The sequence below is a fragment of the Opisthocomus hoazin genome, chromosome 20 (assembly GCF_030867145.1).
Source record: "Opisthocomus hoazin isolate bOpiHoa1 chromosome 20, bOpiHoa1.hap1, whole genome shotgun sequence".
Taxonomy (NCBI): Eukaryota; Metazoa; Chordata; class Aves; order Opisthocomiformes; family Opisthocomidae; genus Opisthocomus; species Opisthocomus hoazin.
Genome location: NC_134433.1, coordinates 5,770,527 through 5,783,745, shown reverse-complemented (window position 1 = coordinate 5,783,745; position 13,219 = coordinate 5,770,527). Strand labels below are relative to the sequence as shown.

General features: G+C 48.6%; 1 protein-coding gene across 8 annotated transcripts in view; it reads right to left on the bottom strand.

Moving 5' to 3' along the window:
• TYW1B (tRNA-yW synthesizing protein 1 homolog B) overlaps nt 1–13,219 on the bottom strand; it is a 110,828-nt gene that overhangs the window by 81,209 nt on the left and 16,400 nt on the right. For all 8 annotated transcript variants that reach the window (XR_012765921.1, XM_075440321.1, XM_075440325.1 and 5 more), the window contains one exon: nt 10,456–10,582. Coding sequence is in view for 6 of the 8 variants with exons in the window: in XM_075440321.1 (XP_075296436.1) it covers nt 10,456–10,582 (127 nt within the window). In the remaining 2 variants the exon portion in view is untranslated. The remainder of the gene's footprint in view (nt 1–10,455; nt 10,583–13,219) is intronic.

Sequence of the window (13,219 nt, the reverse complement as noted above, 5' to 3'; positions counted from 1 at the left end):
AAATCAACTTCCACCATGTGCAGCGCCCACAGCTTCCTATAAAGGCCAAGAAAATTGTACACGTTCAACATCAAAACAGAGCCTTACAAACTTCAGCCAGCTTGAGTGATGAGAAGGGCTTTACTCATCTTGTTTGCTGCTGCCAGGAGTCACAGCTACGGCTACAGGAAGAAACAGCGCATACGTGCACAACTTCTTACAAGCACTGTACAAAGCTGTTGAACTTGGTCCTCACCACGTAAGCAGCTTTTGTGGAAAGCGTCGTTACCCTGCTAAGCCATCGCAGTGAAGACTGGCTGTGCCATGCTTCTCGACTTGGACATTAGATAAAACAGCAGTGACCAAGACCAAACACTCTTCACACATGTCCTCCAGGTGAGCAGAGTCCTTCCACCTCTGGCAAGCCTGTTTCTTCACATACTTGCTTTACTGCTGGCCAGTAACACAGGCAGCAAACCAGTTCAGGCTAAAAGAAAGTGCAAAGGGTTACACAAGAACCAAGCAGCACTGAGTTTCAACCAAACGTGGGAGAAGATGTGTTCCAGAACCAGCCTGAGGGTGCTCTCAGGTCCATCCCCACCACACAGCTTCTGCTGAACCACCCTTCTGACAGCCCAGGCTAGCTCATCTCTTCCACCAGCTTCGCCACAACTTCACCGTGTCTCTGCTAAGGCGAATCGTGGTTGAATGGAATCTTACTGATGGCCCAGGAATCTGCACCTATGTATGCCAGGACTCACCGTGAACACATTCACTTCTTTTTTCTTAAGAGATATTACTTGTGAGCAGTAACTAAGTGAATATTGGATAAACCACCTTCCAAACAATACAGGGTGCTGTCTTCATGGGACTCTGCTCACAGTCCCTACATATCTTCAGACACTAAAGATGCAGAAAATCAATCCATTTATTATTTCTACAGCCTAACATTCCAAGGATTCCTTAAATTCTAAGCAGGCTCACAGTAATCATCTCAACTCCTCACTAAAGACACAAGAACATTTAATCCGAACTGTGTGTGTTAGTTGATTCTGTTCTAGATAAGTTTTGAATGACCTAGAAGCCTGCCAAACTTTACTGAAAAAGTGTCTTTTTTACCATACTTTTACTATAGTAGGACATGAATTAAGCTTCTAAGCAAGCTTCTGGGTGAAGTGAGTGTTATCAGGCAATAACACCAGGCTGACAAACATTTGGTGACTGCTTGCCCTGACAGTTCAATGGGATTTTAACAGACCACAGACTGTAACCAAAGAGATGACCAGCATCGCTGACAGCAATTGCTCCACTGTCTAGGGCCAAAGTGTCCTGCAACCATTTCAAACTGCATTGCAGCATTTCAACTCTATCATGTAAAGAAGTTTGAAAAGTCCATTCTCCATCAATGCTTTGAGTTTCAGAGGGATCCTACTGAGCTCCCAGCCACCGAGACAGGACACTGCTATCTACACTCTCACGCCATGCTCCAGGAAGGCAAGGTATTCTGGCTGTGGCTTTGCTAGTTTACCAGTGCCATACACATAACCAGTCTTTCTAAGCTCCTGAACGTGGAGGAATTATGTGTACTTGTGAACAATTACGTTATTTTAACTTTGAAAGCAGAACAGATACAGCTACGATAACCCCAGTTCCCACAAGGACAGCTGTCCCTGTCAGAGGCAGTATCATGCTACCTGCACAGTCAAATACATCCGTAAGACAGCCATTCTGAACAGCTTTCAAAGATTGCTGACTAACCCCACGTGGCAAAATGTCCAGAAAACCCAGAGACTCTTTCCAGGAGAGATCTCTACACCACCAAAACCTTGCTTCAACTGAAGACTTGGAAAGCACAAAGCACAAGATTGAATTACAAACAAACGAAGTAGATCAGTGGTTGAAACATCCTCAAAAGGGACAAGAAAAAAAAAAAAAAAAGCCTTAGCCATCCTTCTCTAAGAGCGCAGCCAGCGTAAGCTTGGGAAAAGCCAAGCCAATGTCACATTCTGCTCCACAAACTGGAACGACTTTCCGAAGGCTTTTCTTCAGAGTAATCCACAGCTGGCAACTCACTGTGGTTCTGTCAAGCAATCTCCTTAAATAACAGCCCTCTGCTCCGAAGCAATGATTACCTGCTAAACTGGAACTCAGTGCAGAAAGGGGAACTTCACACGAGGAGAATGCTTACAGGGAAAAAGAGTTTCCAGTTTCCTGCCGCCTTGCAAGAGCGCAGCGGATCAGGGCCAGAGCCGCAGGTCAGCGACCCAGCAGGAACCCACCAGCACCACCAAGGACCACTGGGAAGCCACAACACAGCCGCTGCGCTTGAGCCACCGCCCAGAAGACAAGGCTCTGACTAAAGCTAGAAAATTAGTTAAAAAAAAAACCCTAAGAAACACTGTCAGTGAGAGGAACTTGTTAAACCTATATCAGCACTTTACACCAGAACAGAAAGAAGTGGGATCTGGGCAGTGGAATTTTTCAGATTGCCCAAGCATGACAGGAGAAACCTCCAGTTTCATCCCTAGCACTGGTCAACCTTCACGAAACCCTTGCCAAGCCCATCAAGACCTACTCTTTAGGTTTTCCTCCTTTTCTGAAATAGAAGAAAGTGCTCTTAAAAAGTACCAAAGGCTTGTGCTTTGTGGAAGGACTTGCTTCCATGAACTCAAAGCAGGAGCGAGGACATGAGCAAGGATTTCAGGACTGCATCTTTTATGCAAAAATACTGTCACTCCAAAATGGATGGAAAGCTTGGTCTTTCAGTGGAGCTGCTGGAATGCTGCTTCAGATCCTTCTCATCGTACACAAAACAAAGAACACCTTGAACATTTTTAATATGCAGTAAGAGCCCACTAAGGTTAGTGAAAGAAATACAGCTGCTTCGGCAGGCAAACCCAACCCCTAGTATCAAGAAAATGAGACTGGCAAAGTTCAAGGGCAGGAATGCCAGTAGCTGTAATAAATTCCAGCCTCAACACAGCTGATCATAAAAGAGCTAAAAAAATTCTTAAAAATCTGGCTTTTCACTTAGGCTCAGCCATCCCTTTTAATCTAAGAGCACCTTTTCCTTTGCAGCACAGAACCACCCGGGCAGCAGAACAGAAAACCTCCAACACTCAAAGGCAGAATTTCCTGTCAAACTGTGCCTATGACAAAAACAGCCACCAAGTCCACTGACATTTTCACCTATATCTACTGGTACTGAAGGAACACCAAGAGAAAAGCCTTCCGTATCTGGCACCTTCACCAAAGAGCGACGTGGTAAGCCAGACCATTTGCTGAGCTGTTGCAATACGTTTGCCATGAATGCACTCTGTTGGTGACCTCCACTAGTGACAGCCACAGCAAAGCATGTCTTAAAGAAGCGAGGCCATGGGCATCTACAACACAGCATCCCACCCCATTTTAATCCATCCCCCAAATTGAGCACAAGCTCTAGACCTCCTCTCACCCAAGGTGAGGTGGAGAAAAGATGTCCCTCCCTCAGCCCAGGTAGCTTCACTAACTCCCACGTTGGCTTTGCCATCCCAAGAGTAGAACAGCTGCTCCCCTACTCCCAAACAGGGATCTCTGGCAAGCAAACACCCATCACCATCCACCAGAACAATCCTAAGAAAACAGAACTAACCAGCCATGTCCAGAAGCCACCTTCCAGTTGCTCTCAGACACTGCATCCCAGACAAAGACCTGCCAGATAAAAACTCCTCAAGTGTTCTGAACAGCAAGAGGATCCCCACGCCTCTGTCCGGGAGTTTGGGAAGACACAGCCTCCACTGAGGAGGAGAGCACATGCAATTCTCACTCAGGCTGGAAAGCAAGCAGAAAAAAGAAGATATGATGGGACTCTTGGACAGGCTGTCCCACAGAAGAACCAGTTCCCCACAGACACAATGCCCCGCACTGCCTCAGCTCCCCTGCTAGGGCCAGAGCAGCAGCTCCATCGCCAGGACCCTGGGCTTGCCCCCCACACTCACCTACTCTCCCCATGGAGGGCCTGTGGGTCCCTCGGTGCCTTCTGGAGCCCTGCCTCATACCTCCATCTCCCCCTACATCCTCCATCTACCTTGGCTGGCCTGATGGCTGCGCAGGAGACAGCAAAAGTGTGCCCAGCCCAGAAATTCGTCCCCGCCAAGTGGCAGTAGCCAGCTGGCCAAGCAGGATGGGTCATAACTCCGAGGTCATGTCATTCAGCAAGGAGGAAGAGCCTCAGTCTCTCTTCTTTATTCATAGGAAGATTCTCAAGAAATCTCAGGAACTTACAGAATCACAGAATGTTTGGGGTTGGAAGGGACCTCTGTGGGTCATCTAGTCCAACCCCCCTGCCGAAGTAGGGTCACCTACAGCAGGCACACAAACATCTTTAAAGAACTGTACATCACTGTCAACTCCTCCTCAAGTACCTAGAACAAAAACAAAGAGTAGGAGACAGAACTACAAGTTGCTACAGACAAGATTTTTTTGTTTGTTTGTGTCTTATGGAGTCTCTCTTTTTCAGTCATTCCACGCACACTTCTTTCTCCACATTTCCATTTGTATAAACTGTCCCCCTGCTTGGGGACTGCTTCATGTCATAAAGAAAGCACAGTAAATTTTATCCTTGCCTGAACAGATCTTGTGTTTTGTTCCACCTTAAGAGGCTTAATTTCAAAATGCCTATACTCTCCAAAGCCCCTCCAAAAGCTTAAAAAAAAAAAAAAGGATGCACTTCTTCTATTAATGCATTTCTGCTTATTTTCTTCTGTCATACATAGGGTAATTCAGCCAGCTCCAGAACCTACACGAGGGAAGAATTAGGCCTGCAAAACCAAGCCTTCTCCATCTACTCTGCTCCTGATGAGCCGCTACATCTGCGCCAGCATTGCAGTCAGCTCACCACCAGCTCCTGGCAGCTTCCACACTGGGGGACTTCACATCTTCTGCTTCCTGGATTCTTCCCCTGTAACTCTGTATTCACTGTTTATTTACACAGACTTTTTCTAAGGAACTGCAAGAAAGTTTAGTAGGCGTAACCCCGCCTGCTTTCAGTCATTGTATTACTTCTTCTTACTAAGAATCATTTGCTGTATTGCAAACTCATTTTCAGTCTTCCCATGGCCAATATTTGAATCCTGTGGCACATTTCGGGGACTGCGCCAGCGTTCCTGATCCCTGACCCAGCTGCGAGCTGCCAGTGCCACCTGGAGTTCAGCAGCCACACGTACCGCACGCCGAATCCCAAACACTCTAGCACAGAGCCTGCAAAAGCACACACCCAGCAGCACCAGTCTCTGCGCGGCGACGGCACGGTGGATCTCATCTCCCGAGTCCGGACACTCCAAACACTCAGCACAGCGAGGGAAGCCGAGACGGTCACAAGAGCTGCGAGCTGCAGGCACCGGAAACCTCGGTCCAAGAAAGGACAGCAAAAGCCACCCAGTACTTCCAAGAACCTAATCTCAAACAAGGTTGGTAAGCACTGTAACAGCCCAGCCTTCAATGTTTCTTCTGAAGCCAGCCCCTCGATCACCCATACACGCTGACAAACATAGATCAAAGCACCTAACACCTAAATGTCTTAACACCACTTGCCTTTGGACACAAGGGAAATAAAGGCATCCCGACGCCCTGGTGCTACGCTGCAGGCTCACTTCACCAGCGAAGACAGAACAACCCAACTGGACAGCAGCAAAACTGCGCCTGTGGTAGCAGAGACACGGCAGAAGAAGTTGTGCAGCGTCAGGGGGGTCAGTCTTTGGGTATCAACCCATTCCCACGGTGTTGCCCACCACGAGAAGCACAGTTGTATTCAGTAGTGCGACAGGAGAAGAGATCAAAGCAACAAGCCCGTCGGAAATACACAGTATAAGCAGCTTCAGAAACCCAGCTCCTTGCCATCTCCTAAGCAAACGATCAGCTCTGCAGGGTTCCAAGTTTGTTCTTTCTCTGTTTTATTCCTGCAGATTTAAGAGAAGCACACCAAAGGGAACCTGAAGCACTGCTAAATACAACTATAATTTGATAGGGATGATGAAACTGGCTGTCACTGAGCGACGCGGTGTTTGGCCTCCACATGTCTCCAGAAGTCAGCTGCAGTAAAACCATGGCTCCCACAGCTGCCAGCCTTTGCTTTCCTATCCAGCAGGACAATTTGTTTGGCTTTCAGTCTGACCATCGCTATAAAACATTTGGCAACTCAAAGAGCAGTTATGAGCAGCGATGGTTAACAACCCAAACAGAGCACAGGTCTTTGCGCTACTGCTGCACTGACTTCATGGCAGCTGGAAAATGGAAGAGAGAGTCAGTGTTTTGTACCTGTAAGATAAGCACAGCTGATACAGGGGACGCCGAAGGAACCCCCGTGGATTCACACTGGGCTCTCTGCAGTCACCTCTCCTATTAAAACAACAGCTGGAGGCTGCTGCTACAGCTAACGAAGGATTTAAGCGCACTTCTTGAAAAATCAGCGAAGGGCCTGACGATGAGGAGCTCTGCAAAGGCAAACTTCACCACGTACAAAATTCTCCTGGTACCCAGGCCAAGCGAAAAAACTCTCAGCTCAGCAGGGACTGCTTCAAGAATCTACAAGCAGCAACCAAATGAGAACATGTTAAGCTGGATCTACTAATCACCACAGGAAGCATTCATACAAAAAGTTTGCTGCTATTTTCAGTTCTTTCCATGACATGTACCTCAACAGATGCAATTACTAAAGCATTAACCCAGCAAAATGGCACCACCGCAAAGATACCAGAGCCAGAGACTTCAGTTGTCAGCCCCTCTCTCTCCAGCTATATTTGTTACTTGGAGGCACTAAATACTTTGTGATCTATTTGTATTTCATGCAAGACTGAACACTGATGGAAAGGGAATTAGCATTTTCTCACAACACAAGATTGGCTACGACTTTAAAAAGCAACTATTACAGAGCACCTTTTATACAGGTATTTGCAACCAGGCAGCTACCAGGGCTAACACCTGTACAGCCCCAGAGGCGAGGCTACATTTAGCTGAAATCCAACGCCAGTGCTAAAATAAACCCACTCTTTAAGCAATATTCCGCTTACCTACAGGAAGGTACATTTGCCTGAAGGCAATCACAGTAAGAGGAACAGGCACTACAATAGTCTGAAGAGATGCTGTCAAAGGCAAACTTCTGTTACACAACTACAGCTTGAAAGCACAGCTTTCTCCTGCATCACCGCTACCGGTTTTCCCTGCTCTTGGCCTAATTATGCCCTCAGGGATAATCTGAAAAGACACTGCCTCTACACCCAAAGCAACCAGTGGCTGCTAACTGAATTACATTATCTTTTGACTACATTGCACTTATTACTTCGGGGGGAAAATGGTGCTCAGGGAAGGAGGGAGTCATTTTATTTTTGTAGCCACACAAGCCTGTCTTGGTGTGTTATTTGCAGAACAAAAAAAATATGTTGTACAGCACATGAAGAAAGAAAGGCAGTTTCTCTTCTCCAATGCTGAGTGGAGAATTACAGAATGAGGTGAGAAACAGAGGAAAAGAGGGGAGGGTTGTGCGAGCGAGACGCAGCTGTAACTAAGGATACAGACACATCATTTTAGGTCTTTGAAACTGCAGATTTAAGGCAGCCGATCCCACCGGTTGATCCAATGCTGGCACTACCCCAAACGTCGAAGGGAGGGAGGAATACACCCCTGCTTACCTGGACAATGAATTCCTGGCTCTGGAACACCACAAGGAAATCCGAGTTCTCTGGGGAGCGTGGCTTCGTGTCAAACAGATTGCAGTAGGAGGGTGACCTTCCCTCCAGCACCATTTTCCTTTTTCAACTGACCATTTTTTCTACACCGTTAGAAGAGCACAGTTTCACTCACTCCCCAAACCGACACAGACTGGGTCTGAGAGCGAGCCGGTGCGAAACACTCCTGCGCCTGCCGCGGCACAACGCCGGGCCGGCACGGAGCCCTGCGCCGCAGACACAGCCCGGGCAGCGTGCTGGAAGCCACCCGCTACTCCCCTCTCGGAGGCCAGCGCCGCAGGCAGTCTCCCCAGCCCACTGAGGCTTCCTGGGACCCAAAGCAAAACCCGAGACGTCCGGGGGACCTGGTGTACCCTTCCATGGAGCCGGCAGCCCCTCTGACCTCTCCGGACAGCAGGCTCGCAGCAGACCAGCGCGCTCACCTGCCCGCTTCTGGACAGCCAGGCCTCCAGCAGCCCACTGCACCAGCCCCACCAGCCAAATCCTGCTCTCCTCCCAACACCCCTGCAGGCAGGCGGAACAGCCAGGCTGCTGGATCGAACAGGGCAGTGACTAAATCCAGTAACAGGCTGTAACAGCGCTCCAGCTGCTCTGCAGCACGCTGCAGTGGCACTGCCACCGCGCTACAGCCTTCAGAATTGAACCAGCCTCCCACAACCCCTCACTGGTCCCAGTCAGCGGCACCACCATGGACATGAAGAGGAGGCAAAGTCACCACCACTCCTGGCTAAGCCTTTGCTTTATTCCTTCAGACTGCGAATTTCAATTGTTCAGCCTGAAGAAGAGAAGGCTGTGAGGGGACCTTATAAATGCCTACAAATATCTGAAGGGTGGGTGTCAGGAGGATGGGGCCAAGCTCTTTTCAGTGGTGCCCAGTGACAGGACAAGGGGCAACGGGCACAAACTGAGGCACAGGAAGTTCCGTCTGAACATGAGGAGGAACTTCTTCTCTCTGAGGGTGACGGAGCCCTGGAACAGGCTGCCCAGGGAGGTTGTGGAGTCTCCTTCTCTGGAGATATTCAAGACCCGCCTGGACAAGATCCTGTGCAGCCTGCTGTAGGTGACCCTGCTTCGGCGGGGGGGTTGGACTAGATGACCCACAGAGGTCCCTTCCAACCCCTACTATTCTGTGATTCTGTGATTCAAGCACGGCTCTTTACTTCATAGCTGGGCTAAGTTTACTGAAAAAACCCAATGACCAAGCAAGCCAGATACCTGATGGGCAGAACGCAACACCAGTCACCCGCAAAAGCTCAGGCTGAAGAACAGCTGAGATCCTGGGGAGCAAAGGCATTGGGATCCCACAGCTGTGGGACTCTCACGGAACACGGTCAGAACTTCAGAGCCCAGCTCTGCAGCGAGGAGCCTCCGCTGCAATAACCAGAAGAGCCTGCTCAGAGGTATCAGGAAAGATATCCTTGATATAGCAAGCAAGAAAACCAAGCACACTCTCATCCTAAGAGATGGAAGAAACCAGATGAAACACCCTTTAGTCTCCAACCGAGCAGCATAGGCAAGCTCACGTCACCCTTCTCCTGGCTCGGCCACGCAGAACCAAGGCTCCTAAACTGCAGGGCTGTTAGCCTGGCTCTTCTCATGCTTGCCCTTTGTTTTAAAAAAATGATTAAGTTCATTAAAACAGTGCTCTCCAACTCATAGCAGAACTACTGATCTAACCACCTGGCAGATTGTTAGTTTGAACTACTTCCTTTCCTGGAAATAAGGTTTCAGTAACAAAATAGGAACAGTGTGGCCAGCAGGAGCAGGGCAATGATCATCCCCCCCTGTACTCAGCACCCGTGAGGCCGCACCTCCACACACACTGAAACTGTGTTCAGTTTTGGGCCCCTCACTCCAAGCAGGACATGGAGGGGCTGGAGCGTGTCCAGAGAAGGGCAGCGAGGCTGGGGAGGGGTCTGGAGAACAAGTCTGATGAGGAGCAGCTGAGGGAGCTGGTGCTGTTCAGTCTGGAGAAAAGGAGGCTGAGGGGGGACCTCATCGCTCTCTACAGCTGCCTGAAAGGAGAGTGCAGCGAGGTGGGTGTTGGTCTCTTCTCCCAAGTAACCAGTGACAGGACGAGAGGCAATGGCCTCAAGTTACATCAGGGGAGGTTTAGATTGGATCTCAGGAAAAATGTCTTCACTGAAAGAGTGGTCAGGCACTGGCCCAGGCTGCCCAGGGCAGTGGGGGAGTCCCCATCCCTGCAAGGGTTCAAAAACCGTGTGGATGTGGCACTTGGGGACATGGTTTAGCAGGCATGGGGGTGTTGGGCTGACGGTTGGACTTGATGATCTTAGAGGTCTTTTCCAACCTTAATGATTCAATGATTCTACAAAAAGCATGGCTGGAAACTGCAGTAGCAGCAGGGGACTAAGATATAAAATACAGATGCAAAGCTGATCTTTACATGTTCTTGGAGAAACCTACACCCTGGGAGCTAGAGGCACACGGGACTCCCATCTTCTCTCTCCAGCTGCCTCAGCAGACATGTGAAACTCTGAACTCCAAGCCACTCTCCCCACCTGACAGCACGCATCACACTGATACACATCACCAGCTGCAGATTCTTCCCTTGCAACAGCCACCTGCAAACAGCCCCTGTGATCTCTGCCCTCTCCCTGGGTAGAGCCTACCATGACCGAGAGGGCACAGCAGACTTTGAACATGGACAGCACCAGCTTTCACTCACACTGTTATAAGTCTACCACGAAGACTTCAAAGCCTGGTCCAACATTTGGTCATCGCAGAACCTCACCTTGTTTCGTGAGTGCTTCTCTCAGAGCCGGGGTAATCATCTCTCTCTTCTCACCCTCCTCCTTCCTCCCAGCGTTCTCTCGAGTCAAGCTCAGTCCAACATCTCCTTCCGCCAGCTCCTGTTCCCTCTGTTCAAAGACAGTGAATTGCAACTGTTTAGATCCAAGCACCACACCTGAAACACCGTGGCACAGCTCAGCCACCGACCTGCTAAACTCAAAACTGACCCAAGTGCCCTGATCCTGATTTTACCCCTCTTCCCAGCAGACCCTGACCCTTCAGTAATTTAGGACAGTAAATGTAAAAAGGAAAAAACCAAAACCACAACACACCAGTTTCGTTCTACTAACACAGCAATGAACTTCTCTAAGGCTTTTTAAGAAACAAGTGTTTGACTGTCATCTGAGAGCAAGAGGGACTCCAGGGTTTGAGTCCAGGGGTTTCTGGGTGCACAGGAACCTCCTCTCTCGGCAGAACGCAACCAGGGGGAACAAACCATTGCGTGCCTGACACGCAGCTGCCCGGAGTGACAAGCAGCTACGTCCCAGTTATTTGGGACAGGCCAGGGAAGAAAGCCACACCGCTGCGATGAGCGAGACAGCCCAGGAGTTCAGAGTGGAAGCTGTGCTCTCCACCAGTCACCTGGAAAGGCACCCAAGTGCACCACCAAAATTCAGCCATCACCAAAGGCCCTGCAAGAAAAGGCTTTTTCCCCTCCCGCGCCGCAGCCCACCCCAGGCACATGCGCTGCAGCACCCCACCTCAGCTCAGCCCCCAGCAAACGCTGCTTTCTCAGGCACAGCTAAGCCCTTGGAGCTCACTTCAAACCAAAACACAGGAATGTCACGTATTAGCATAAAGTTACAAGCAGGAGAAACACAAGCTCATAAGAAATTGTGAATCCCCCGCTGTACAAGCGTCACTTCTGAGACTTTATGGGTATTTATTGTTTTATGGCTGCACAAAGAAGCATGGAAGCGTAAATAATTACTCTGATATTTCATGCAACTTGTAATCTGTCAGTTCTTTATGGCTTTTTTGAAATATTAGAGGAGTTATGGATAAACAGCAAACAAAAACCAACAGAGGACATTTTGTTTTCACAAAACTGAGGCTATTTCACAGCCAAGCCTCTTCTGTGCCAAAGGCATCAAGAAGTTCAGAGAAACGCTTCCAGTTTGAGTCTACCCACCAACTGTTAGCACCACTAGGGAAACCAACACTCTTGACTTGCCCAGCCACCTTCTTCACAAACAAGGAAGTAATCTAGCTGTTCTGAGACACACAGACAGATTTCTTTTGTACCTGAGCAAAATTTCAGGACATAAAGGTATCTCAGATGCCAAGAAAAAAACAAGAACCACAAAACCCACCACACAGACCCAGAGGTTCCAGGACAACAGCACTCCTAATAAGCCCTTAAGCAGGGAAGAGGCAAGTACAACCTTTAGGGACAGAAGTTATTTACCTTTCCCACTTGTTTTGATTAAAACTTTGCTCGCGGTTTCCAGGAGGTCGTGCAGGAAGGTGTTTTCTACTGACCGATAACACAGTGGGGTCCTTCCAGCAGGAGAAAGCCATTTCCACCTTTTACTTCCTCTCCCTCAGTTTGTCCAGTTTTTAGGCTGGATTTCACTGGTTTCTGCAGCGCATCAAAGCCTCCACGAAAGGCCAGCTCTGTTAAGTACTTGCCATTTGTTGGGTTTAAAAGCTCATTTCTTGACACTTGATCGTCATTCATCAGCCAGATGCTTCAACAGTAAAAATCTTACTAGGAAAGCCTCATGCAGAAGGAGGGAATGAAGGAGATAAAATCCTCATCTTTTAGCTATTAAGTCTTAAAGAGTGAGCTTCTCCTCCCACAAGCCATCACTTAACCCAGACCTAGGCCCAGCCACCCATGTAATAAGGAAAGGCACTCTCTTAGCACAGGTTTGTCAGCTACCCAAAGCAAAGTGCTACACAGGATACACCTGGCCCATCTCCTCTACAATCTCATGCCAGGTTAATTCTCCCAGAAGAACTAAATATGCATTATGAAGCACATCATAATATTAAAAATGCACCTATTGACTTCACAGCAAATGAGACAGCCCATCCAAGGTGGCCTTCAGATACAGAAAAACTCCTTCCGACTTTGCAGAGCTTGCATTTCTACCTGCCTGCTGTGCCTGTTACTGCAAGAACTGAGGAAAGGACCTAAACATAAGAACAACAAATAAAATTGCCTTACTGGCAGGGCAGAAACATTTATTTCAATAATCATTTCCCCCCCCACACCTCATCCTGATGCGAAAGCCCATAAACAAAATAATCGTTTGTTTTTCTCTCAACTGCAATACCTGACTTGTTCGGCTTGGCAAGGGATTGGCTTCAGAAATCTCTTGTGGGAAATGGAATTCGCAGCCTTTGGAGTTTTACTTATTTAATAAACCTTTCATATCTTATTTAGAGTTTGAGTGGAGAGGACAAAGATAATTTGCAGAGAGCAAACTTCTCAAGTCCTGATGATTTAGCAGAAAGCCCTGTAGTAAATCCAAGGCAAATTCTTCCCTTTCCGTAACAAATCAAGCAAGCAGTGACAAGAGCCAGCTTCTCATGCCCTTGAAACACTTCACTGCCACAAAACTGAACAGTCATCCTCTGGCCTGTGCTGACAAACAAGAGAACCCACAGACAGGAAAACCTCGGAATCACAGAATCACAGCATGGCAGGGGTTGGAAGGGCCCTCTGTGGGTCACCCAGCCCAACCCCCTGCCCAAGC